The sequence below is a fragment of the Carcharodon carcharias genome, chromosome 5 (genome assembly GCF_017639515.1).
Source record: "Carcharodon carcharias isolate sCarCar2 chromosome 5, sCarCar2.pri, whole genome shotgun sequence".
In the NCBI taxonomy this organism is placed as follows: domain Eukaryota; kingdom Metazoa; phylum Chordata; class Chondrichthyes; order Lamniformes; family Lamnidae; genus Carcharodon; species Carcharodon carcharias.
The window spans coordinates 164,370,805-164,395,598 of record NC_054471.1 but is presented as its reverse complement, the minus strand read 5'-3'; the positions used below and the strand labels follow the sequence as shown (position 1 = coordinate 164,395,598).

General features: G+C 42.0%; 1 protein-coding gene across 3 annotated transcripts; it reads left to right on the top strand.

The window, feature by feature from the left end:
- The first annotated feature begins 727 nt into the window (after positions 1 to 727).
- On the top strand, positions 728 to 21,362 carry adi1 (acireductone dioxygenase 1). Of its 3 annotated transcripts, none has more exons than XM_041188514.1 (5): positions 728 to 852; positions 1,390 to 1,534; positions 8,329 to 8,448; positions 10,118 to 10,297; positions 20,893 to 21,361. In XM_041188514.1, the coding sequence occupies exons 2-5, from the start codon at positions 1,418 to 1,420 to the stop codon at positions 21,010 to 21,012; spliced, it is 537 nt and encodes a 178-aa protein (XP_041044448.1). In that variant the 5' UTR covers positions 728 to 852; positions 1,390 to 1,417; the 3' UTR covers positions 21,013 to 21,361. The 3 variants fall into 3 exon arrangements, with proteins under 3 accessions (XP_041044448.1, XP_041044446.1, XP_041044445.1); XM_041188512.1 differs by lacking the exon at positions 728 to 852 and adding an exon at positions 864 to 1,014; XM_041188511.1 differs by lacking the exon at positions 728 to 852 and adding an exon at positions 1,027 to 1,161 and having other exon boundaries at positions 20,893 to 21,362.
- Positions 21,363 to 24,794: the final 3,432 nt, after the last annotated feature.

Genomic DNA, 24,794 nt, shown 5'->3' with positions numbered 1-24,794 from the left:
AGGGTATCTGGCCCAAGCCTCTGACCCTGAGTTCAATGTCGGAGATTTTCACAGAGGGTCCTGGGCACTGCAAATCAGCCCATCAGAAGTTTAAACTTCCTGGGCAATTTCAGCACATGTGCATGCACCGGAGCTTCTACAGGGCCCTGACGCACAACACACACTTCAGCCCTGATTCTGCTGCTCTGGACATTGGAAGATTTGGGTCATTATCTGGTTTTGATCACATTGCTGTTTGTGGGAGCTTGCTGTGTACGAATTGGCTGCTGCATTTTCTACATTACAACAGTGACTATGCTCCAAAAGTACTTAGTTGACCATAAAACACTTAGGGACGTCCAGTGGTTGTGAAAGGCGCCATACAAATACAGGTGTTTCTTTCTATAGTAGTTAGAAGCCCTGCAAAACCATCAAGAGTTTTCCAGAAATACCTGGAAAAACTCAGCAGGTCTGGCAGCATCGGCGGAGAAGAAAAGAGTTGACGTTTCGAGTGGGTCATGAGGACTCGAAACGTCAACTCTTTTCTTCTCCGTCGATGCTGCCAGACCTGCTGAGTTTTTCCAGGTATTTCTGTTTTTGTTTTGGATTTCCAGCATCCGCAGTTTTTTTTGTTTTATCAAGAGTTTTCCAGTCTCAATTCATCACAGAATCGCTGTTTTCACTACCAGCTCACACAGGGCTTCCCAAACTGTGGGTGGTGACCCCCCGCCCCCAGCAGCAGGAGATTTGGGGGTCCTGAGCTGCGAGGTAGCAACAGCTGCGAGGTCCCTTTAAATCCGCAGATTTGGTGGGCGCGGCCTAACAGATCTTTTGAGGCCTGATTCTTGCTGCAAAAAGAAAGCCTGTGAAAAGGTAGGGGCTTGTTTAATAAAAAATAACCCCAAAATAAACTGCATTTTGAACAATTGCCACCACTCGGAACTCTCCTCCCCTCCCCCGCTCAGGAGCTGAAGCTAACCAGCCCCGGGGTCGCACACTGTCTGAGCCATTGAAATGTGTTCGCATCAGGAAAAGGTATGGGAAGCACTGGTGTACACACTTCTTTAAAATAAAACTAACTCCGAGTGCTCATTAACCATACAGCACACAATCGTTAACTTTGAAAAGTTTTATCTGGCAAGCAATCGTAATGAAGTACTTCTCCAAGGAAAGGAACCCGAAGTAAGTTTGAAAAAAAAATAACTGCGTGAATTAAAACAAACATCACTGGGGTTTTTCATTAACCCAGATTGAACTACGGTCAAATTTCACAATAAGTTTCACTACAGGTTCAAATTTCCAAGCCTCCCTCCCCCACTTCCACTATTCACTTTGCAGAGTTTGTGATCTGTCTAATTCATTGCAGCGGGGGACACTATTTACAAAAAAAAAACTATTCTTGTCAAACAGAGAGGCCGGTAAAGTGCCAGCCTTCGGCATGGAAGCCTGGTACATGGACGAGTCGGCTGGTGACCAGCGGAAGCCTCACCAGCGGCAGCCCAACGAAGCGGTGACTCGGAAGGAGCTGGAGCAATACGGCATCTTATACTGGAAGGTGAGGCCGGCACTTCAGCCCAAGGTGGCTGTTCGCTGCTCAAATGTTCTCACTCCTCAGCTTCCTTCTTTCTGTCTTTCGGTGCAATCTTACTTGACTCCAAATCTGGAACTGCACTTCCAGCTGCCATAAATAGGGTTATGTTTTTTTTACATATATAATTCTGCTTTTTGGCCAGTCGTTGCTCCCAAGTTTTTCAGCAAGTTAACCAGCAGGGCTACAAAAATCACCAAACGGTAGACTGGCATTAACGTATCACACCTCAACTCCACTGAACTTTCTGCATATATAAAAACAAAAAAAAACTGCGGATGCTGGAAATCCAAAACAAAAACAAAAACAGAATTACCTGGAAAAACTCAGCAAGTCTGGCAGCATCAGCGGAGAAGAAAAGAGTTGACGTTTCGAGTCCTCATGACCCTTCGACAGAACTTTCTGCATGTCTGGAGCTTGCGTGATTGCACCTTTTTTGCCCCTCTCAATAACTTCTACAATCTGGAAGCCATGCTGTCCTGGGGGTTAACAGAAGTGCTGAAGGTTCCCGGGATAAATGCCTATTATTTCCAAACACCAATATAAAACAGCAGTATAAACTGCTATACTGTATTCTGATTTTTTATTCCCAAAAATATACATTCTTCATAAAATTTGTAAAAGTACATTTCATGACCATTAAAAGATGACATTGCATAAGGTACAAACCAAATTAGTTTGCTCCAATACTGTTATTCACTACATTTGCAATTACAGTCAATATTTTAAAGATTCATAACATGTTGACAGTATAGCCCAAGGGGTTTAATCCAGTTTCCAGCCCCTCAGTGTACTACATATATGCCTACTTGTGCATTATGCATACATACACATAATAAATACAAGTATACATATACATACATGTGCATAACAATATAGTTCCTAACTCATTTCAGATAATAGAACAGAGGATGCAAAAAATATTTACAAGAATAGTTCCAGGCTTCAATTACATATATAGATTGGAGAAGCTGAACTGTTCTCCTTAGAGAAGAGAAGGTTGAGAGAAGATTTGAAAGATGTGTTTAAAATCATGAGGGATCTGAAGTAGATTGTTCATTAGTGGAAGGATTGAGAACCAGACAGATATTTAAATTTAATAGCAAAAGATCCAAAGGCGACATGAGGAAATTGTGCAGAGTGTGGTTAAGATCTGGCATGCACTGTCTGAGAGTGTGGTGAAAGCAGATTCACTTGTGACTTTCAAAAAAGAATTGGATAATTATCTGAAGAGAAAAGATTTGCATGGCTACCGGGAAAGGGCAGGAGTTGAGACTAGCTGAGCAGCTTTTGCAGACAGCTTGTCTAGACATGATGGGCTGACTGGCCTCCTTCTGTACTGTAACCATTCTACGATTTTGAACATGAGAATGAGAGTTTTAGGATCGAGGTATTGTTAGGCCAAGAGCCAAAGTAGATCAGCAAGCACATGAGGAATTGGCACTTTGTGCGGTACGGGCAGCAGAGTTTTGGCTGAGCTCAAATTTATGGAGGATAGAAGATGGGATAGCATCCAGGTGAATAGCTATTTTTGCAAGTAATAAAGCATGTATCAGGGTTGCACTAGCAGATGGACTGTGGAAATGATGGAGACAGTGGACATAAATGATCTTTGTAATGGGAGGCTATGGGTTCGGGAGAACAGTTTTGTTCTGCCTCAGATGAAGTCTAGGGCGGCAGCTGCAGTCCGTGGTTGGAGAATGGAGTTTGTGACGGGCGTAAGACAATGAGATTTTTATCCCTAACATTTTAATGGAGGAAAGTTCAGTTCATCCTTGGCTGGAGGCGTACAAGCAAGTTGACAACATGGAAAGATTGAAAGAGGTCATGATGAGGAAGTGCTGCGTTTCACAGCTTAAATTTGGAACCTGTTGTCGTATCTTTGGTTGATCTCCTGAGTTTGACCCAGCCGAAGTGTGCAGGTATTTTAGATATTTATCCTTCACACAAACTTTCGTCCTAATTCTACATGTATGTTTTGTTCTCATATTTTTTATTCCCTTTTCCTTCAAATGCACATTCAAGTCTGTTCTTAAATGTTGACATGGTCCCGCTTCACTTTCTGATAATACATTCTGCAATCTGAACCTCCAATGTATCTCCTGGAGATATTATCCTACTGAGTCCTAGATGTCTTGTATTCAATATATCCATGGCCCCTTTTTGGAGATCCATCAATCACTGGAAACAGTCTACTTCTATCTATTCTGTCCCATTCTCTTACTGTTTCCTATTTCCTCGTTCTCTTTATTTTTCAATCAAACACAGATATTACATATCCCCTCCTCTTCAATTTTTGTTTATTTTCAATCTCTATCCATGGCAGTCTGAAATTTTTTTATTAAATGGTAACAATTTATTATTTATTCTGTACCTTTGCGACCTCCCGTTATACACACAAAAAAATCCCATTGTTAATCTCCATGTGCCAATTCCTCTCCTCACCTCATTCCAGCCCACTCACTCTTGATCTTTCTAAAATCTTCCCCATTCCAATCTGGTGCCCTGGTTTTTGCATTAACTTTTTGCCTATCTGGTTGGATCATAAATGTTGTCACATTATGGTCACTATACTCAAGGTGCTCACCCACAATTAACTCATCTACCTGATCTATTTAATTTCTCATAACTAGATCTAGCAATGTCTATCCTGTTGTAAGTGTATAAAAGTTCTTCTTGAGGAAGGAGTCCTTCGCATTTGTTAGAATTCCATTACTTTGTTTACTCACTCCCTCTCCCAGTCAAAGAGCAGGTAGTTATAATCTCCTAGAACAACAACTTCATTCTTCATTTCATAAATCTGTCTATAGTTTTCCTCCCACAATTAGGGGATCTGTAGTATACCTCTGGTAATGTATAACCATCTAATCCTAGACTTCCTGACCAGCAGAAAGAGTTTCTCTCACTCTACCCTACCTGTTCCCCTTAATATTTTGTAAACTTTGATGAAAGCAGTCCTTACCTTTCTAAATTCCAGGCTATACAACCTGATTTTCGTGCAACCTCTTCTTGTAATTTAACCCTTGGATTCCAAGAATCATTCTAGCAAATCTGCTCTGCACCTCTCTCCAAGGCATATCTTTCCTAAGGTGTGGTGCTCAGAACTGCTCAAAGTACTCCAGGTATGGTCTAAGCAGGGATTTGTATGTCTGAAGCATGACTTCACAGTATCACAGCATCTTTACAGTACAGAAGGAGGCCATTCGGCCCATCAAGTATGCACTGGTTCTCTGAAAGAGCTTTCCACTTAGTCCCACTCTCCTGCCTTATCCCTATAACCTTTCAGGTAGCAACCCAATTCCCTTTTGAATACCTCAATTGAACCTGCCTCCACTACCCTTTCAGGAAGTTTGTTCCAGACTCCAACTATCTTCTGGGTGAAAAATGCTTTCCTCACATCAAATTTACTCCTTTTGCCAATTGTTTTGACTCTGTGCCCTCTAGTCCTTGTAGTTCTCTTGAGTGGGAACAATTTCTCACTTCAACCCCCATGTATTCCTATATATTCTATTCCAGGGTTATCCAACATATGGGCCATACTCCAGCCTGCTTAAGGTTTGTATCCAGCCTGCCAACTGCCATGGTGAGAAATGGAAGGTACCATGCTTTTACCTTAAAGTTTGAACTCCTCTGAGGATTCATGGATTTTCCCACCAGCTTTTCCCAACACCAATATCTAAAAGTGGAGAGTGGGCACGGGGACTGTGTCTGTGCTGCTGGGACCAGTTTAATGACTGGAACAGGGATTGGGAACCAGGAATGGAACAATTCGGAAAATGGCCACCAGCATGAAAAAAGTGGTGAGGGAGAGGGGGTTAGAGAGAGGCGGGAGAGACCCAACCCATCTTTCAGCAGCACCCCCCACAACCGCACACCTTCCGCCTGCCAGTCGAAGTGTCACTGGCATCGTGATTGAGAAAAAAATTGAAATTTGGCCCCTCGCACAAAAAGCTTGTACATCCCCACTCTAGATAGAAAGGCAGGCATTCTATTAGTTTATTAATTCTTTTTTTGTATCTGTTCATGATATTTTAGTGATCTCTGTACCTGAACCCCAAAGTTTCTTTGGGAATTTCACGGTTTCTAGTTTTTCACTATTTGGGTTCAAATTGGATGACCTGACGATTGCCTACATTGAAATCCATTTGCCACAGTTTTGCCTGTTCACATCATATATTAATATATCTTTGTATTGTTATGCCTCCACCTACAGTGTCATTGGCAAATTTGAGCGTGTGCCATTCTATCCCATCATCTAACTTGCTAATGCGTATTGAATAGTTGAGGCCTCAACACGGCCACTAATCACACCCTGTCAGTTAAAGTAACTGCCCATTATTTTTAGTCTCCTGTCTTCTGCTACTTAGCCAATTTCAAAACAAATCATATCTAACCAGGTCTGTCATTTGCCTTCAATTCCTTTTATTCCTGCCCTTTCTACATCCAAAGTGGATGACCTCACATTTGCCTACATTGAAGTCAACAGTTTTGCACATTCACTGAACTTATTAATATCTCTTTATACTTTTGTGCTTCCATTTAAACTGTTTACAGTGCTGTCTATCTTTGTGCCATCAGTTGTGGGATGCCTTAGCTCTGAGTATAGCATACTTCATCCACTCTTCAGCATGCATAATGTTTCGCCAGGTTGACATCTAATTTTCAGTTAAGTCTGGGATTGGTTCAGGTCTTCCTTACTACACACCTCATCGAACCAGGGCTGGTCATCTGGCTTCATGGAGGAGAGAGGGATATGCTGGGTCATGAGGGTACAGATTGTGCTATTTAGCTATGTAGCTGCTGATGGCCCACAGTGCCTCATGGATGTCCAGTTTTAAGATGCTAGATCTGTTCTGCATCTACCCCATATGACATGATGATAGTACCACATGCCACAGTTGAGGGTGTCCTTGGTGTGAAGATGAGACTTTATTTCCATAAGGACTATGCAGTGGCCACTTGTATCAGTATCATCATGGATAGATGCTTCTACATTAGATAGATTGATGAGGATAAATTCAAATAGATTGTTCCCTTGTGTTAGTTCTCTCACCACCTGCTGGGGTCCCAGTGTGGCAGTTGTGTGCTTCAGAGCTTGGTCAGTTGTGGTGCTACTGAGCCACTCTTGGTGATGGATATTGAAGTCCCCCACACAGAGTACATTGCTACCCTCAAGTATTTCCTCCAAGTGACTTTCAACACGGATCAGTACTGATTCATTAATCTAATGGAATGTGGGAGGTGGTAATCAGCAGGAGGCTTCCTTGCCCATATTTGATGCGATACCATGAGACTTCACGAAGTCCTAAAAATGAGTGACTTCTACAGAAGAGGCACTTCCTCAGGACTTGTTAGTCTGTAGACCCTGTATATAAATTAGAGGATCTCCTCTTGGGTATCAGTCTACTATCGTCATGCTCCAGTTCCTTTGTTCTAGTGAGCATAAAATTCACAATGTGGCTGCAGAGAACTGAGAAGACGATGGCGTAGTGGTAATATCACTGAGCTGGTAATCCAGAGGCCCAGGCTAATGCCATGGATTCAAATCCTACCACGACAGCTGGTAAAATTTAAATTAAATTAGTAAAACCTGGAATTCAAAGCTATTCTCAGCAATGGTGACAATGAAGCAATCATCAGTTGTCGTAAAAGCCCATCTGGGTCACTAATAATGCCCTTTAGGATGAAATTTGCCATCCTTACCTGGTCTGGCCTACATGCTCACAGCAATTTGGATGACTCTTAATTGCTTACAAGGGCAATTTAGGAATGGGAAACAAATGCTGGCCTTGCCACTGACTTCCACATCCCGTGAAAGAATAAGAAAAAATGAACTGTGAAGACGAATAAACTCATGTACGCTGACCTCCTCCATTCAACATTGTCTCTATTCCTACCAACATGCCAATGACTGGTAATAGCAGAGTTGCAACATACAAGAAACAGACATTACTACAGACACAAAAAGATTAAACATTTTTTTAAAAAGTGGAAAAAATTTCCTGGAAAGCAAATGTGTCAAACCAAGCTGTAATAGTTTATACCAAAATTGCACAGCTGAAAACATAAGCAGTGTAAGCAAAATTGGAAAAGCAACCCTGGAGAAATGTATTAAAAACTGTTTAGTTCTAATGATGTAATCTCAAGAAGATTATCTTTGTTCCCCTGCCAACGACGACGCTTCAGTCGCAGAACTTTCTCCATCTACATAAACACTCCCTAGCCAATTAATGTCATTTTAAAAGATCAGCGCAAAGTTGTGTAGCATTCCAGCATGACTTCCTGCTTGGCGATCAAAAGCAAGTGCACTTTAAAAAGTAAAGAATGCTAAAATAATTGAAAAAGGAAGATAAAAAAGTGAAAGAAGAAACTTGGATTAAAAAATGACAGGAGATCTGGGTAGAGTATATTTAAGAAGGATTCTGTCTTTGGAATGAATCAAGATGTAGTTAGTTTACGCTGACTAATCATGTAGATAACTTGTATCGATTAGCATTATTAGCGAGACTCTATTATATTCTTCTAGACCTCGTGCTTGTAGTTTGGTTAATAATCTGCAAAGTTTGCGGTATCATTGACATTTCAGCGCATCAAAGAAAATCTTAAAATCTCCCCAGGTCAAAAAGGTTTCGTCAAATAGAATTTGGCAGTCATTTATTATTCCTATTGTTGTTCCAATGAGTTTTGAGTATTTTTAACAATACTGATTGTCCTGCTGCAGTTTGTCATTGTATGACAAATTCTGTGTTCTTGTTGTGCAGTTGGATGCTGATAAATATGAGAACGATCCGGAGCTGCAGAAGATTCGCAAAGAGAGGAATTATTCCTGGATGGATATAGTAAATATACACAAAGATACAATGCCGAATTATGAGGAAAAAGTAACTATTTACTTTATGGTTTGCATGACTGAGTCTTTTTTTGTATAAATAAGTTGTTAGCCCGTTTTTGAAGGGTAGTATGATTGCAGTGGCTCAGTGGTTGCGCTCTCATCCCCGAGTCAGAAGGTTGTGGGTTGAAGTCTCACTTGCGAGATTTGAACACAGACTCTGGGCTGATGCTCCAGTGCAGTATCGAGAGAGTGCTGCAGTGTCGGAGGTGTAGTCTTTCAGATGAGTTGTTAAACCAAAAACCCGTCTGCCATCTCAGCTTGACAAATGGATCCTATCACACTGTTTCAAAGAAGAGCAGGAGATCTCTCCCCAGTGCCCCTGCCAATCATTATCCTTCAACCACCTTAAAATAAAACATTTTCTGCTCATTACCACACTGTTTGTGGGAGCTTGCTGTGCGCTGATTGTCTGCTGCGATTACAGTTCAATCAAATACTTCATTGGCTATGAAGCACTTTGGGATGTTCTGAGGTTGCAAAAGGCATTATGTAAATACAAGTCTTCCTTTACATGTCAGATTATCTCAGTTGATAGTGCTTTAAATTAGAAGCACAGGGGTTTAGCCTTGCTACAGAATTGAACACACATTCTTCTAGACTGACACTGCAATGCAGTGCTGAGAGAGTGTTGCACAAATCTTTAGGGTGATAATGTTGAATCAACGTCCATCTGCTCAAATGGACGTAAAAGAGTATTATTGGAAGAAGCACAGAGTGCTCTCTTGATGACCCGGCCAGTATTTGCCCCTCAAATGCTAGTATCTAAAATAGAATAGTGGACAATTCATCTCATCGGTGCTTAATGGGATCTTGCTGTGCAGAAAAGTGGTGCCACATTGTCTGTGTAATAGATACCACACCAGAGTAACTGGTTGTATGCCAATTACCAGTAAAATGTTATAAAAATGAAAGTCCTATTTTGTAAAATACCCTAATTTTGGAAATTGAGACTATTGTGGAAGTAAAGATTGCTGTTTGATAGGGTGGTCAGCAGGAGGCAGCATGGTGCTGTATGATCTGAATGTTGCAGCAGTTAGTTGCTGCTGTTGGTGATTGATTGATTGGTTAAACCTTTCAGTACTGTGCTCTATCCTTGAAGTAAAAAGATGTATTCCCTCCAGAATGAATTATTGCTGTACTAAATCGAAAAGAATATTTTAGCACATCAAAATGTGGTGTCTGCATTTTGAAATAAAATAATTGAAACAAAATGATGGCCCTGCCTAGCATTGAGAAGTGAAATGTTTCAGCCTGGCAACTGCTGTCTGCACGTCAATGTTCCTCACAAAACATGGCGAAAATATAATTATAGCTTGAATCACAGGCTCACTGACATTTGAGCTGACCTCTTCTCAGTGAATCGTGAACGTTTCGTTAGGTTGACTTCTCCACTGCTGTGCAGCAAACCAACCATCTTGTAGGGGAGGAAGAACATGGACCACTCCCCTGGGCCACTGTCCTACTGCACAGCAGCCTGCCTCCTCCCAGCCGAGTGTAGAATAGTACTGATTCAGATTGTCTCATTCTCCTTGCTGAGCAGAAACTAATCGTGGGAGTTTTTAAAACACTCATAAATGAATAAAGTGAATTAAAAAATTATAATTCTTAAATCGTCACACAGTATCATTTTTGGCATAAACTGCAAACTTTCTTTTCAGATTAGGTCGTTTTTCCAGGAGCACATTCACTTGGACGAAGAGATTCGCTACATCCTCGATGGGAGTGGATACTTTGATGTGCGAGATAAAGATGACAAATGGATCCGAATTGCCATGAAGAAAGGGGACATGATAACACTTCCTGCAGGCATCTACCATCGATTCACGCTGGATGAGAATGTAAGTTCTGATAGACAGCGCCAATGAGTTTGTCGATCACTGCGGAGTTCAAACTGGTAACGTTAATGCTGTTGACGGTGGCAGTTGCTCGAAAGCACAAAAACAAACTTGACGAGCTTTGGAACAGGTAGCATGTAGGACTGGCCTTTCTCCATATCAGTCTTCAAAGTTTTTATTTAGATACTAACTAACAACAATATCTGCATGTGTTATTTAGTATGTAGGAAGCAGCTGCAGGTCAGTAATGCAATTGAGAAATGTTCATTTCACAGTATGCATGACCACTGGCTGGCAGGCATTAAAAAAGGACATGGAATCCCTGTTGTCCTGTGTTATGCATTAAGATCTCTCTCCTACATTGTTTGCACCAACAAGATAAGTGGTAGGAGAGTCAAGGTGTTCTCAGACATCAGCCATTCAGACAATGACTGGCTGCTCAGACTCCTTTCCACTGCTAATTGCAAGTTGATCCAGATATTTCTCTATTGTTAAATGGTACTCTTTGCTCTAAGAACTCACTGATTGAACAGAACATAGTTGAATAAAGTGTCAGAAAATATAGAAGATAGATTGCTTTCATTTTTTTCTTCCTCCTGCTCACCAGTTTTCTCTTTTCCATGCCTGAAGGTGGTTTTTCCTTGTTGCAGTACAGGCTACGTAAGGGCTGGTACCTCACTTTGGTCAGTCTTCATGTGTAATCCTTGACTGAATGTCAGCAGACTATTTGATTGAGACAGGCCAATCTCCCCCAACATCCTTAAACACATCTTCAGCAAGGGTCACCAGAAATGATAAGAGTTGGGAGTCTTCAGTTAAATTCCTCATCTTCCTAAGCTACATCTCCAGTCACGGGGTGCTAATGTGCATTGTAAAAGACCACATCACTGTGCATGGTGAGATCAGCCTTCTGTCTAGATCAGAGATTACATTTGATATTTTTGGTCTGTATAGCTTAGCTACCCTCAAGCTCACTGAGGCGAGGAGGAATAGGAATGGGAGAGTAACTCATTTTACAATGACAACGCTTTCCATATTTTGTTACGATCCCCATTGGGGAGTCATAAAGAAAAAGAATCAGATTTTCTGAATGACCAGTAAATGAAGTGATTACTAACAAGGTTCCACTTTTTTTCGCACTAACATGAATTGGCATCATTGCAAATTATATATTAATTATCAGGCAAAGGATACTTCAAAGAGAAAGGTAAATTTTACTTTAAATAGCTGATATGACAAAAAGATATGTCTTACACAACCACATCACATGCCGTACAAATATGGCATTACGTAGCTACGCAGTTCCATGATATGTTGTTCTTTATTCACGCAGGGTAGGTCAAGAATCCTATCCGACAACAGCTTTCACTCTCAAGTTTCTCAGGTACAATTATCATCAGCAAGGCACACTTCTACAAATCCTCTCTCCCTTGGTTATGACAGTCCTGATGGTGTAGCTTTCCAGAGTTCCGTTTCGACCAACCATTCAATAACAACCCAGTTCACAGTTGAGCCACTTCTGGGAAAACACCCAGTTCTTTAGTACCTCCGAGCTGTTCATACACCTCTCCAGAATTTAGACACTTGCTTAGCTATAACCTGCTCACTAATGCTCAGTTTGGATTCCTCCGGGGGCACTTAGCACCTGACCTCATTACAGCAATGGTTCAGACATGGACAAAAGAGCTGAATTCCAGAGCTAAGGTGAAAGTGATTGCCCTTGACATCAAGGCTACATCTGACTGAGTGTGGCATCAAGGAGCCCTATCAAAACTGAAGTCAATGGGAATCGGGGGGAAACTCTCCGCTGGTTGGAGTCATACCTAGCACAAAGAAAAGATGGTTGTGGTTGTTGGAGGTCAATCATCTCAGCTCCAGGACATCACTTCAGGATTTGCTCAGGGTAGTGTCCTAGGCCCAACCATCTTCAGCTGCTTCATCAATGACTTTCCATCATAAGATCAGAAGTGGGGATGTTCGCTGATGACTGCACAATGTTCAGCACAAATCACGATTCCTCAGATACTTAAGCAGTCCATGTCCAAATGCAACAAGACCTGGACAATATCCAGACTTCAAAACAAAAACAGAATTACCTGGAAAAACTCAGCAGGTCTGGCAGCATCGGCGGAGAAGAAAAGAGTTGACGTTTCGAGTCCTCTTGACCCTTCAGCGGAAGTGGGTGAATCCAAGGAGAGGGGTGAAATATAAGCTGCTTTAAGGTGTGGGGGAGGGGGGCGCGGCGGTGGGGGTGAGAGAAGTGGAGGGGGGGTTGTGCTTGTAGGGACAAGCAAGCAGTGATAGGAGCAGATAATCAAAAGATGCCACAGACAAAAGAACACAGAGGTGTTGAAGTTGGTGATATTATCTAAACGAATGTGCTAATTAAGAATGGATGGTAGGGCACTCAAGGTATAGCTGTAGTGGGGGTGGGGGGGCATAAAAGATTTAAAAATAATGGAAATAGGTGGGAAAAGAAAAATCTATATCAATTATTAGAAAAAACAAAAGGAAGGGGGAAGAAACAGAAAGGGGGTGGGGATGGAGGAGGGAGGTCAAGATCTAAAGTTGTTGAATTCAATATTCAGTCCGGAAGGCTGTAAAGTGCCTAGTCGGAAGATGAGGTGCTGTTCCTCCTGTTTGTAATGGGCTTAACTGGAACAATGCGGCATGCCAAGGACAGACATGTGGGCAAGAGAGCAGGGTGGAGTGTTAAAATGGCAAGCGACAGGGAGGTTTGGGTCATTCTTGCGGACAGACCGCAGGTGTTCTGCAAAGCAGTCGCCCAGTTTACGTTTGGTCTCTCCAATGTAGAGGAGACCGCATTGGGAGCAACGAATGCAGTAGACTAAGTTGGGGGAAATGCAAGTGAAATGCTGCTTCACTTGAAAGGAGTGTTTGGGCCCTTGGACGGTGAGGAGAGAGGAAGTGAAGGGGCAGGTGTTGCATCTTTTGCGTGGGCATGGGGAAGTGCCATAGGTGGAGGTTGAGGAGTAGGGGGTGATGGAGGAGTGGACCAGGGTGTTGCGGAGGGAACGATCCCTACATAATAACGCTGGGGGTGGGGGGGTGAAGGGAAGATGTGTTTGGTGGTGGCATCATGCTGGAGTTGGCGGAAATGGCGGAGGATGATCCTTTGAATGCGGAGGCTGGTGGGGTGATAAGTGAGGACAAGGAGGACCATATCATGTTTCTGGGAGGGAGGAGAAGGCGTGAGGGCGGATGCGCGGGAGATGGGCCGGACACGGTTGAGGGCCCTGTCAATGACTGTGGGTGGAAAACCTCGGTTAAGGAAGAAGGAGGACATGTCAGAGGAACTGTTTTTGATGGTAGCATCATCGGAACAGATGCGACGGAGGCGAAGGAACTGAGAGAATGGGATGGAATCCTTACAGGAAGCGGGCTGTGAATGGGTGTAGTCGAGGTAGCTGTGGGAGTCGGTAGGCTTGTAATGGATATTGGTGGACAGACTATCACCAGAGATTGAAACAGAGAGGTCAAGGAAGGGAAGGGAAGTGTCAGAGATGGACCACGTGAAAATGATGGAGGGGTGGAGATTGGAAGCAAAATTAATAAATTTTTCCAAGTCCCGACGAGAGCATGAAGCAGCACCAAAGTAATCATCGATGTACCGGAGAAAGAGTTGTGGAAGGGGGCCGGAGTAGGACTGGAACAAGGAATGTTCCACATACCCCATAAAGAGACAGGCATAGCTGGGGCCCATGTGATACCCATAGTCACACCTTTTATTTGGAGCAAGTGAAAGGAGTTGAAGGAGAAATTGTTCAGTGTGAGAACAAGTTCAGCCAGACGGAGGAGAGTAGTGGTGGATGGGGATTGTTTGGGCCTCTGTTCGAGGAAGAAGCTAAGGGCCCTCAGACCATCCTGGTCTGAGTCATATCCAGACTTCGGCTGACAAGTGGCAAGTAACACTCACGCCACACAAGTGTCAGGCAATGACCATCTCCAACAAGAGAGAATCTAACCATCACCCCTTGATATTCAATGGCTTTACCATTGCTGAATCCCCCACTATCAACATCCTGACCAGAAACTGAACTGGACTAGCCATATAAATACTGTCACTGCAAGATCAGGTCAGAAGCTAGGAATCCTGTGGCGAGCAACTCACCTCCTGACTCCCCAAAGCTTGTCCACATTCTACAAGACACAAGCCAGGAGTGTGATACTTCCCACTTGCCTAGATGAGTGCAGCTCCAACAACACTCAAGAAGTTTGATACCATCCAGGAAAAAGCAGCCCTCTTGAGGCACCCCTTCCACAAACACTCACTCCCTCCACCATCTATGCGCAGTAGCAGCAGTGTGTACCATCTACAAGAAACACTGCAGAAACTCACCAAGATTTCTTAGACAGCACTTTCCAAGCCCGTGACCACTACCACCGAGAAGGACAAGGGCAGTGATACATGGGAATAACAACACCTGGAAGTTCACCTCCAAGTCACTCACCATCCTGACTTGGAAATATATCATCATTCCTTTACTGTTGCTGAGTCACAATCCTGTAACTCCCTCCCTAACAGCACTGTGGGTGTACTTACATCACATGGATTGCAGCAGTTCAAGAAGCCAGCTCACCACTAGCTTCTCAAGGACAATTAGGGATGAGCAACATGCTGGCCTCGTCAGCAAAGCCTATATCCCTTGAATGAATTAAAAAAAACCTGTTTAGCCAGCTTGAACAGTACCTCCAAGAGCACTTGTCTCCTTTTCTGCTAAACACAAAAGCTGACCTCTTCTTGAGAGTGATTTGCTTCTTCTCCTCATGAGAATTCTCTGTGTTCCTCTTCCTGCTTTTTCTTTGCGTCGGCATCTGTGCACTGATTGTCTTCAACCTCCAGTTCCTTTGCCTGTGTACCCTTTTACACCTGCAATCTACACAATTTCTTTCTTGACTTCCTTCCCATTGGTACTGCTCCCAGGCCAAAGGTCGTCAGGTCACATGACCAGTATTCTTATTTGAGAAAATTACAATTGGTCCTTTTACGATTGATACAAACTCTTAAAAGTCATCTTCAAACATTCTTAAAAACAATATTTAAAGAAATTACACATTTTCCTTACTCTACTGCTTCCGGATCAAAGGTTGTTGCATTTTTATATAATATCATTAATATAGAAAATTCCCCTAATGTGCTTCATCAATATTTAAGGAGAAAAATGGATACTGAGATGAAGAAGAAGTGATTAGAATAATAACAGGTGATCTGAATGGCGCATTTCTTAGAGAGCTTGACAGTGTAAATGTTGCAAGGCTGTTTCCCTGGCTGGAGAGTCTGGAAATAGTTTCAGGATAAGGAGTTAGCCATTTAGGACTGAGATGAGAAAAAAATTGTGAATCATTCGATTTTCCACCCTAGAAAGTTGTGGATACTCAATCACTGCTAATTATGCTGTTTGCCTAAAGACACTAATAGGAACATGTAAAAAGTTTCTGAATTTATTGTTTTTTGAAAATGCACGAAGATTGACTGCTATGCACCAATATAATTCAGGAACGATTCTGTTTATTTTATTTTGTCATCTTCACTAATTTAAAACGGGTTACACACAGGAGGTGGCTTGACACTGTTGTTAAAAATACTTATTTTCTGTGTTAAACCCATTTTCTGCTGTCTTGATTAAATTGCACCAAATTATTGCTGTTAGATATATAGCAAATGTTTTTGAAGTAATTTTAAAAAAATATATTATGTTTTAAAAAGCTGACTCAAGTGCTGCACTCTTTCACAGCAGATTTTGCATTTGCCGATTACATGACTTGAGTTTGAGTGGAAAATTGAAGGAGGCAAAATCACTTTTTGAAACTAGCACAATTTGGGATGCACTATGGGCTCAGATTGCTGATTACCCCAAGTAGAATCTCTTGGGCCATTTCAATTGCCACCTGTAGATCTTGTTACTTTCATGGTGTTTGATTAATCCTGTTTTAGTATAATGAAGAAAATCCTGGGCGTAGATTCATAATGCAAATGCTGACAATGAACCATTGAGCTCTTGTACCATAGAAAGAGGCCATTCGTTCCATCATGTCGGTGCTGGTTTTTTAGAACAGTTCAAACCTAATCTTGCTGCCTTGCTCTCTCGCCCATATCTCTTAGTCCATCTCTACTTCAAATATTTATTCTTCCCTTCAAAGGTGAAATAATGTCTGCTACAGTTACTTGCTATGGCAGAGCATTACATGTTCTAATAACTCTCTTTATAAAAAATTTCCACTTTGCCAAATCACTCTGTTCAAAAGCCTTCAAAATTTTTTTTCAATGCCTAACCAAAACATTGATGCAGTGGAAATAGTCACAATACCTTGAATGCCTCATTGTGACTCTAGTTTGTCATTCTTGGTATCATCCAGAGACTAGTCCCACAACTGCACCCTTACTCCCTCTTTGAAAGGGGAATTAGGATAAATTAAAGCTGCCGGTCACAGGAGATGCAGTTAGGACAACTTATCAAAGAAGCAATTATTATCTCTCTCGTTTTATATATTAAAAAAGTACCAGAAATGCTATTTTTGGAAAATTATTCTTATTTAACGTAGTTATTGGCTGACATTTTTATTGAATTTAGGAATAAATGAATAACCCAATGGAAACCATACTGACAGCCTGATAAATGTTATAATATTTGAAGAAGTTAAGAAATTTGAGGCAAAATCCTCAGATTTTTGTGAAAAACTTCAATATTTCAGCAGCTAAATTTAACCTAATTGTGCTCTAGGTGCAGGCTGAATATTGTGGGCACGCAATGTTGTAGCTGAATATTGCATCAAGACTATACTACTCTATCTGGATCTGAAGCACAATCTACTTTAATTGAGTCTAAAATAATGTAGCTACAAAAAGATTCCTTTAAGTAGGCGTCAGTGGCAGAAATGAAGACTTGCATAACCCTGTAAATTGTTTGAGATACAGAGGACTTAAAGAAAAATATTTGGGGGGCAAATTGAACACACATCTCAGTATTCTCCAAACAATTTCCATGCCTGCAGATTGATGATGGACCTTGAATTGACTCATGTCACTATGTAAGACTGTTAAGCACACTGGGTGATAGCACTGCTCCTCTGCATCTTCTAATAGCTACAGCCATTGTAGGTAGGGAGATGGGAAATGTGTTTCTTTTTTAACATAGCAAGTTAATATCTGTGTGCATTCAAGAGAATGCCTTATTGCACTTTGTATTTTTTATGGTTTGTTGCAGGTCCATTAGACAGTTTTTGACTGTTACTAGGCTATGTCATAGAATCATTATGGCAGAGAAAGAGGCCATTCAGCCGATCAAGTCCATGGCAGCTCACTATAAAGTAACCCAGTCGGTCCTATTCCCACTCTCTATCCCTGTAGCCATGCAATTTTATCTCCCTAAAATGCCCACCCAATTTCCTTTCAAAATCACTGATCATCTCTGCCTCCACCACCCTGGTAGGAAGTAAGTTCCAGATCATTACCACTTGCTGCGTAAGAAAAGTTCTTCCTCACATTCCAGCCCCAACCTGCGTCTCTTGCCAAAAACCTTAAATCTCCATCCCCTAGTGTGTATGTAGGATATAAAGTCTTGTTCTGGTTAGGCAAATAATTCAAAATATCTTGTGTATTCTGATTTACCAGTTATTGTACAAGACAAAAACTCAATGTTTATCGTGTTGGCAAGTAGTGAGCTCTCGCTTTAAAAGGTTAAAAGTATTAAGCTGCTTTGAAATAGAAACAAAATGCTAGAAATATGCAACAGGTCAGACAGGAACTGTGAAGAGAGAAAAAAGTTATCGTTTCAGGTTGATGAGTTTTCATCTCTGTCTTTTTCAGTTTGGGTGAAACGGGTCTTAAGCAAGTACAGAAACCGAGAAAATGGGATTTGGGGGGTATCCCGTCCTTCCATCCTGGAAGGCAGGAGAGAGTGAATGGCACAGGGGATGATGGTGCAAGGCAAAAAGGAAGGGGAATGGGGCATGTAAATTAAAAGGATGAGTCTAGAAGAGGTTTAAATGGGAATAGCAAAACATTTTCAATACTTGCCCTTTTACCTCCTGCCTTCCCACCATATAGAGTCCCAAACACTTTTTCCAGGTGAAAGGTGATTTATTTGTTGAACTTTCAATTTAGTATTTGCTGCTCCATAACCTTGATGTAACCTAAAACTCTGCTGGCCAAGTCCTAACTCGCACCATGTCCCATTCATCCATTGCCCCTGCACTGTCTGACCTTGGGCACTGGCTTGATTTTAAAATTCACATTGTTGGCTTCAGATCACTCCATGGTCTTGTCCCTTCTCTATACGTGTAATCCCCTTCAGCCCCACAACTCTCTGAGATATCTGCACTCCTCCAATTCTGCCCTCTTGCATATCACCAATTTTAGTTGCTCCACCATTGGTGGCTGTGTCTTCAATTTCCAGGGCCCGAAGTTCTGGAATTCCCTCCTAACCCTCTTTGTCTTTCTACTTCGCTTTCTTCCTTTAAGATTCGCATTAAAACCACCTCTTTGACCAAGTTTTTGATTGTCTGCTCTAATAGCTCCTTACATGGCTTGGTGTCATATTTTGTTTTATTATGTCCCTTGTGAAGCACTTTCTATCAATTCATTACGCTATATAAATACAAGTTGTTCATGCTGTATATAGTCTCCTTTAAATTGGGGAGACCAAATGCAGATTGGCTGACTACTTTGCAGGACACCTTTGTCCAGTTCGCAAGCATGGTTCCAAATTTCCAATTGCCTGTCACTTTAATTCTCTGCCACACTCTGTCTTTGACCTCCTACGTTGTGACAGTGGAGCTCAATGGAAGCCCAAGGAACAGCATCTCATCTTTCAATTAGGCACTTTACAACCTTCTGGGTTTAACAGTTTCAGATCATAACTACTGCCCACCATTTTGGATGGCAGCTGATTGTAATGCTTCTGCTGTTCTCATTTACACCTCCTCTAGATCCATCTTTTGGTACTTGCCCCATTATCATCCCATTTTGCCTTGCACCATCATCCATTTTGCCATTTAATATGCCCTGCCTTCTCTCACAGACATTCCCCTTTGTTCTTTTCTCCCCTCCTCCCTGCCCCTTTTCTCTACTTTCTTAAAATCCGTTTACATCTAACATTTGTCAGTTCTGAAACATTGGCCAGAAATTTCCGCCCATTGGGGGTGGGGGGTGGGGGGCGGTGGGTGTTATGCGGGGGCTGGCAGGAGCGGACGCGAACTGATCGGTGCCCCCGATTGGGTCCACGCCGCCATTTTACGTGGGCGGGCCAATTAAGGCCTCCCCATCATGACGCTCACCTGGAAGCATTGTGTGCTCCATGTGCATGCGGTGGGGGGATTTCCCTGATTGGTTCCCTGTGTTCTTTCATGCATACATGCGAAAGAGCGCAGAGATCTCCCTGCCAGGGAGATTTGTTTCAGTGTTAAACTTCTAAATAAAGGATTTTTAAACTTTTGAAACATGTCCCTTCATGTGACAGCGTCACATGAGCTGGAACATGTTAATGAAATTTTGGAAAAAATTTTGCTGATTTTTTTAAACACTTCGTGAAAACTCATCCCACCCGTGGATGAGGTTCTATGAAATATGCAAAGGCTGCCTGGGCTCTTCGCCTGCCCACCAATCTTAAGGTTGGACAGACAGCTCATTTAATTGTTTTAATTAGTTTTTAACAGACCTTAATAGGCCTTTGACAGTTCAGCGGGCGGGCAGCCGATTCCGCTGCGTGCCCGCCGAACTGACAATCTAAATGATGCATTGGGACACATGCCCGACGTCATCATTGTTCATTTTGCATGTCGGCAAGCGGGCCCCACCCCCGCTCGCTAATGAGAAAATGCTGCCCATTAACTCTGATTCTCCCCACAGATGCTGCCTGATCTGCTGAGTATTTCCAGCATTTTCTATTTCTAATTTTAGAGTTCAAGCATTTTCCTTTTGAAGCTGTTTCCAGGGTTTTGTTTATGTGTAGTTGTAGATTCTGTGCCTGTTTGTGTATATTGATTACAGAATGAAAACACAATTTCCTCCACATGCCATGTGTATTGCTGGCTTTGTACAAACTGCTCTGTCCCCCGGTGTACAGCATCTCGTCAGATCTTTGTTCATGTTGTCTGAAATGAATAGTGTTTAGCTGCTTCCTTCCCAAGTTCTTTTTAAAACTTTCTATTCCTGTTGTTTTTTTCATAAAATTGATGAATTTGATGTTTTCTTTTTTCAAAAAGCAACAGGTGCACAAGATGTTAAAACGTATTTCAGGCAGAAATGGTAATATTACTTTTTTCTTCCAAATGAAACTGTCTCTGGACTTATTAAATTAAATGCTTTTTTTTCTCTTTAACTTGTCCAGGGATTAGGAAGTTAGTCAAGTTGTCTTTTCTCTGATATTGTACTTCTCAGTGTTTTTGTGTTGGCCTGACCAGGGTTGACACCTCTGTGAGTACCCAGAATCATGTCCTGTGAGTACTACTATAGGGACCCCACCTTTACATAGCAAACGAAAGTTATCAAACTAAATAAGATCCTAGCCATGTAGTTGAAAGTAGATCTATAGCCTACAGCAGCATGTTATGTGGTAACTATAATTTTTATGTTGCAGAATTATGTGAAAGCTATGAGGCTGTTCGTTGGAGAACCAGTTTGGACACCTTACTATCGCCCAGCTGATGAATTTGAAGCTCGCAAGAAATACCTTCAATTTCTTAACCAAGAACTTTAAATTCTACATAAGTTTCGGTTAATAAAATAAATCTAGAATAAAAAGCTAGGATCAGCAATGATGACCATGAAGTTCCCAGATTCTCATAACTGGTTCACTAATGTGCTTCAGGGAAGAATCACAGAATTTTAACAGCACAGAAGGAGGCCATTTGGCCCATCATGTCTGCACCAGCTCTACAAATGAGCATTATGACCTAGTGCCATTTCTCTGCCTTTTCCCTCGGACATCATCGGCCCGAACCATTTGTTCTGTGAAAAAGTTTTTTCTCATGTCACATTTGCTTCTTTTGCAAATCACTTTAAATCTGTGCCCTCTCGTTCTTGATCCTTTTTTTTAATATTCATTCACGGAATGTGGGCTTCGCTGGCTGGGCCAGCATTTATTGCCCATCCCTACTTGCTCTTGAGAAGGTGGTGGTGAGCTGCCTTCTTGAACCACTGCAGTCCATGTGGCATAGGTACACCCACAGTGCTGTTAGGGAGGATGTTCCAGGATTTTGACTCAGCGACACTGAAGGAACAGCGATATATTTCCAAGTCAGCATGGTGAGTGGCTTGGAGGGGAACTTGCAGATGATGGTGTTATTATGATCGATGCAGTTGGTAAAGCGGAGTTATTTAAAATTCCCAAAGGGAAACTTTAAACAATTGTCATAACCTATAATTTTAAATGTTACGTTTAAGATGTGATTCTAAATTCAGAAATCAGACCACCAGTTCTCGAGGTTTTACATTAAACTAATTGAAACATTTTATTAATTTTACACAGGTTAAAATATATATAAACATAACTTTTAACAAATTCCCAAACTAATCTCCGTTAAGGCAACAGCAACCCATAGATTTAACCAAACACCATGCAAAGCATTTTTACCTTACAATTTCAAAATGAGGTGCTTTTCACTGTGGAGCCAGTTGGAGGCTTACAGTGGCCTTTTGATCTCACATTGCCTCTGCTCTGCACACCTGAAAACTGCTAAACTTTATACCTACTGCCACTGATTGAATTCAAATTCTCATTGTTTCACCAGCCACTTTGAACTTCACCTTTTAACCGTGAAACCCCTTTCATAGTACCACCTTTATTAGTAATATAAAGATATGGCTTGGTATCTGCCAGATAGGTGTCAAGCTCCTCTTGAATGCTCTATTCAAAAAATGCAAATACATGCTATCTCTCTCTTACATATCTCAACCTAGCACATATTAAAGCATCCAGACTAATTGACTTTAATCCAGTTAAGACACACAAGCAGGCTAAACCTCTATTTTAATAGAAAAATATTTTTAAAATATTATATACATTAATAGCTTCATGACAGGTGTTCCCATCTGCTGCCCATGACTGTCAAATGGTAGTTGTCATGGGTTTGGAAGGTGCTGTTGAAGGAGCCTTGGTGAATTCATGCAGTGCATGCCTTCTGCTTTACAAGCAGGAACAGCTTCTCCCTATCTACTCTGTCCAGCCCCCCTCATCTTTTTGAACATCTCTATCAAATCTCCCCTTAGCCGCCTTCTCTCCAAAGAGAACAGTCCCAACCTCTCCAATCTTTCCTCATATCTGAAGTTTCTCATCCCTGGAATCATTCTTGTAAACCTCTTCTGCACTTTCTCCAATGTGTTCACATCCTTCCTATAATGTGGCACCCAGAACTGTACACAATATACCAGCTGTGGTCTAATGAGTATCTTACATAAATTCAGCATAACCTTCTTGCTCTTGTAGTCTATGCCCCTATTAATAAAGCCCAGGAAACAATATGCTTTATTAACTGTCCTCTCCACCTATCCTGCCACCTTCAATGATCTATGCACATATACACACAGATCTCTCTGCTCCTGCAACCCCTTCAAAATTTCACCATTTACTTTATATTGCCTGGCCATGTTCTTCCTACCAAAATTCATCACCTCACACTTCATCGCATTGAACTTCATCTGCCACCTATCTGCCCAATGAAAAACTGCCGTCGGTACCCATGTTGCCCTGTATATGATTCCAGATGCACAGCAATATGGTTGACTCAAAACTGTCCTCTGAAATGGCCCAGCAAGCATTCAGTTGTATCAAATCACTGCAAAAAGGTAATACAATTGACAGACCACTCAGCATTACCTTAAGCATCAGATTCTGACCTGACAAAGGCACAAACAGCCCAGTTGCCCCTCCAAAGTGTTCCTCACTTACATCTGGGAATGTGCACCAAAATTGGGAGAGCTGTCCTACAGGCTAGGCAAGTAACAGCCTGACATAGTCCTAATTAGAGAGTCCTCCATCACTATCCCTGGGTAAGTTCTGTTCCACTGGCAGAATAATCCCACAAGAGGTGATGGCAGAGTGGAATATAGTCAGGAGGTAGTGGCCCTGGCTGTCCTCAACATTGACATGAAGTCTCATGGTATCAGGTTAATGAATCAGCACTCCTGCATGCTAAACACTTGGGAGGAAGCACTGAAGATAACAAGGTGGACTTCAATATATTCTGCATGGTGGACTCCAATGTCCACTGCAAAAGTTGCTTGGTTGCACCACCAGAGACTGCACTGGCTGAGTCCTGAGGGATATAACTGCCAGACTGGCAGAGGGTGAGTGGACCTAGAGGGAATAACCTACTTGACCTTATCCTTACCATCAACCTGGCACAGATGCATCTGTCAATGACAGTATTCTTAGGAGTGACTGCCCCATACTCCTTGAGGAGACAGAAGTCCCCTCTTTGAGGACACTCTTCATTGTGTTTTATGACACTGTCACTGTGCCCTATGGGAGATTCTGAATCTGACAGCTCACAACTGCGTATCCCTCCATAATCTGTAACCTTATGGTTCCGTCTGTCCATTACCATCAAGAACATCTGAAATTGAGGAGCCAACCTGATGAAACTTGAACTCAGGATTACATGCTAAACAGTGGAACCATCATGCTATTGACAGAGCTAAACAATCACATCTATCAGATTGAAGCTCTGCAGTCCCGACACATCAAGTCATGAATGTTGGTGGACAATTATAAATTACTGGGAGGAGGAGGCTCCACAATATCCTCATCCTCAATGTTGGAGCCTGGAAGTTTAAGTGCAAAAGATGAGGCTGAAGTGTTTACAATATTATTCAGTCAGTGGGGACGAGTGGATGATCTATCTCAGTGGCCTCCTGAGGTCCCACCATCACAGAACCAGTCTTCAGCCAATTTGATATCAAGAAATGGTCGATGACATTGGATGCAGCAAATGCTATGAGCCCCAACAACTTGCTGCTTTTTGTGTTGAAGGCTTATGCCCCCCAGCGAAGCTGTCCCAGGACAGCTAAAATACCTGACAATGTGTAGAATTGCTCAGGTATGTTTTGTCCACAAAAAGCAGGACAACTCCAATTACCATCTCATTACATATTTTCAATCATCAGAAGTGGAAGATGTCATTGGTAGTGTTATCAAGTTGCACTTACTCACCTATTCTCAGTTTGGGTTTTGTGAAGACCATTCACCTGCCTAGAAAAGTGCAGTTCCAAAAACACTGAAGCTTAACAACATTCAGGACAAAGCAGCCTACCTGGTCAGCACGTCATCCATCCATTAAACATCCACTCCAGTTAACACTGTCACACAGTGGCTGCAATGTCTACCATATACTAGATGCACTGCCACAACTCACCAAGGCTTCTTCAACAGCATGTCCTAAACCATTACAGCCCAGTCCAAAACTCAACAAAAGAGCTCAATTTCAGAGGTGAGGTGAGACTGATTACCCTTGACATCAAGGCAACATTTACCTGAGTGTG

Coding starts and splice junctions, on each gene's coding strand:
- adi1 (XM_041188511.1), top strand. CDS start 1,130: ATGAAGTACTTCTCCAAGGAAAGGAACCCGAA. Junction 1,535..8,328: donor ACGGCATCTTATACTGGAAG/GTGAGGCCGGCA, acceptor CTTGTTGTGCAG/TTGGATGCTGATAAATATGA. Junction 8,449..10,117: donor TGCCGAATTATGAGGAAAAA/GTAACTATTTAC, acceptor CTTTCTTTTCAG/ATTAGGTCGTTTTTCCAGGA.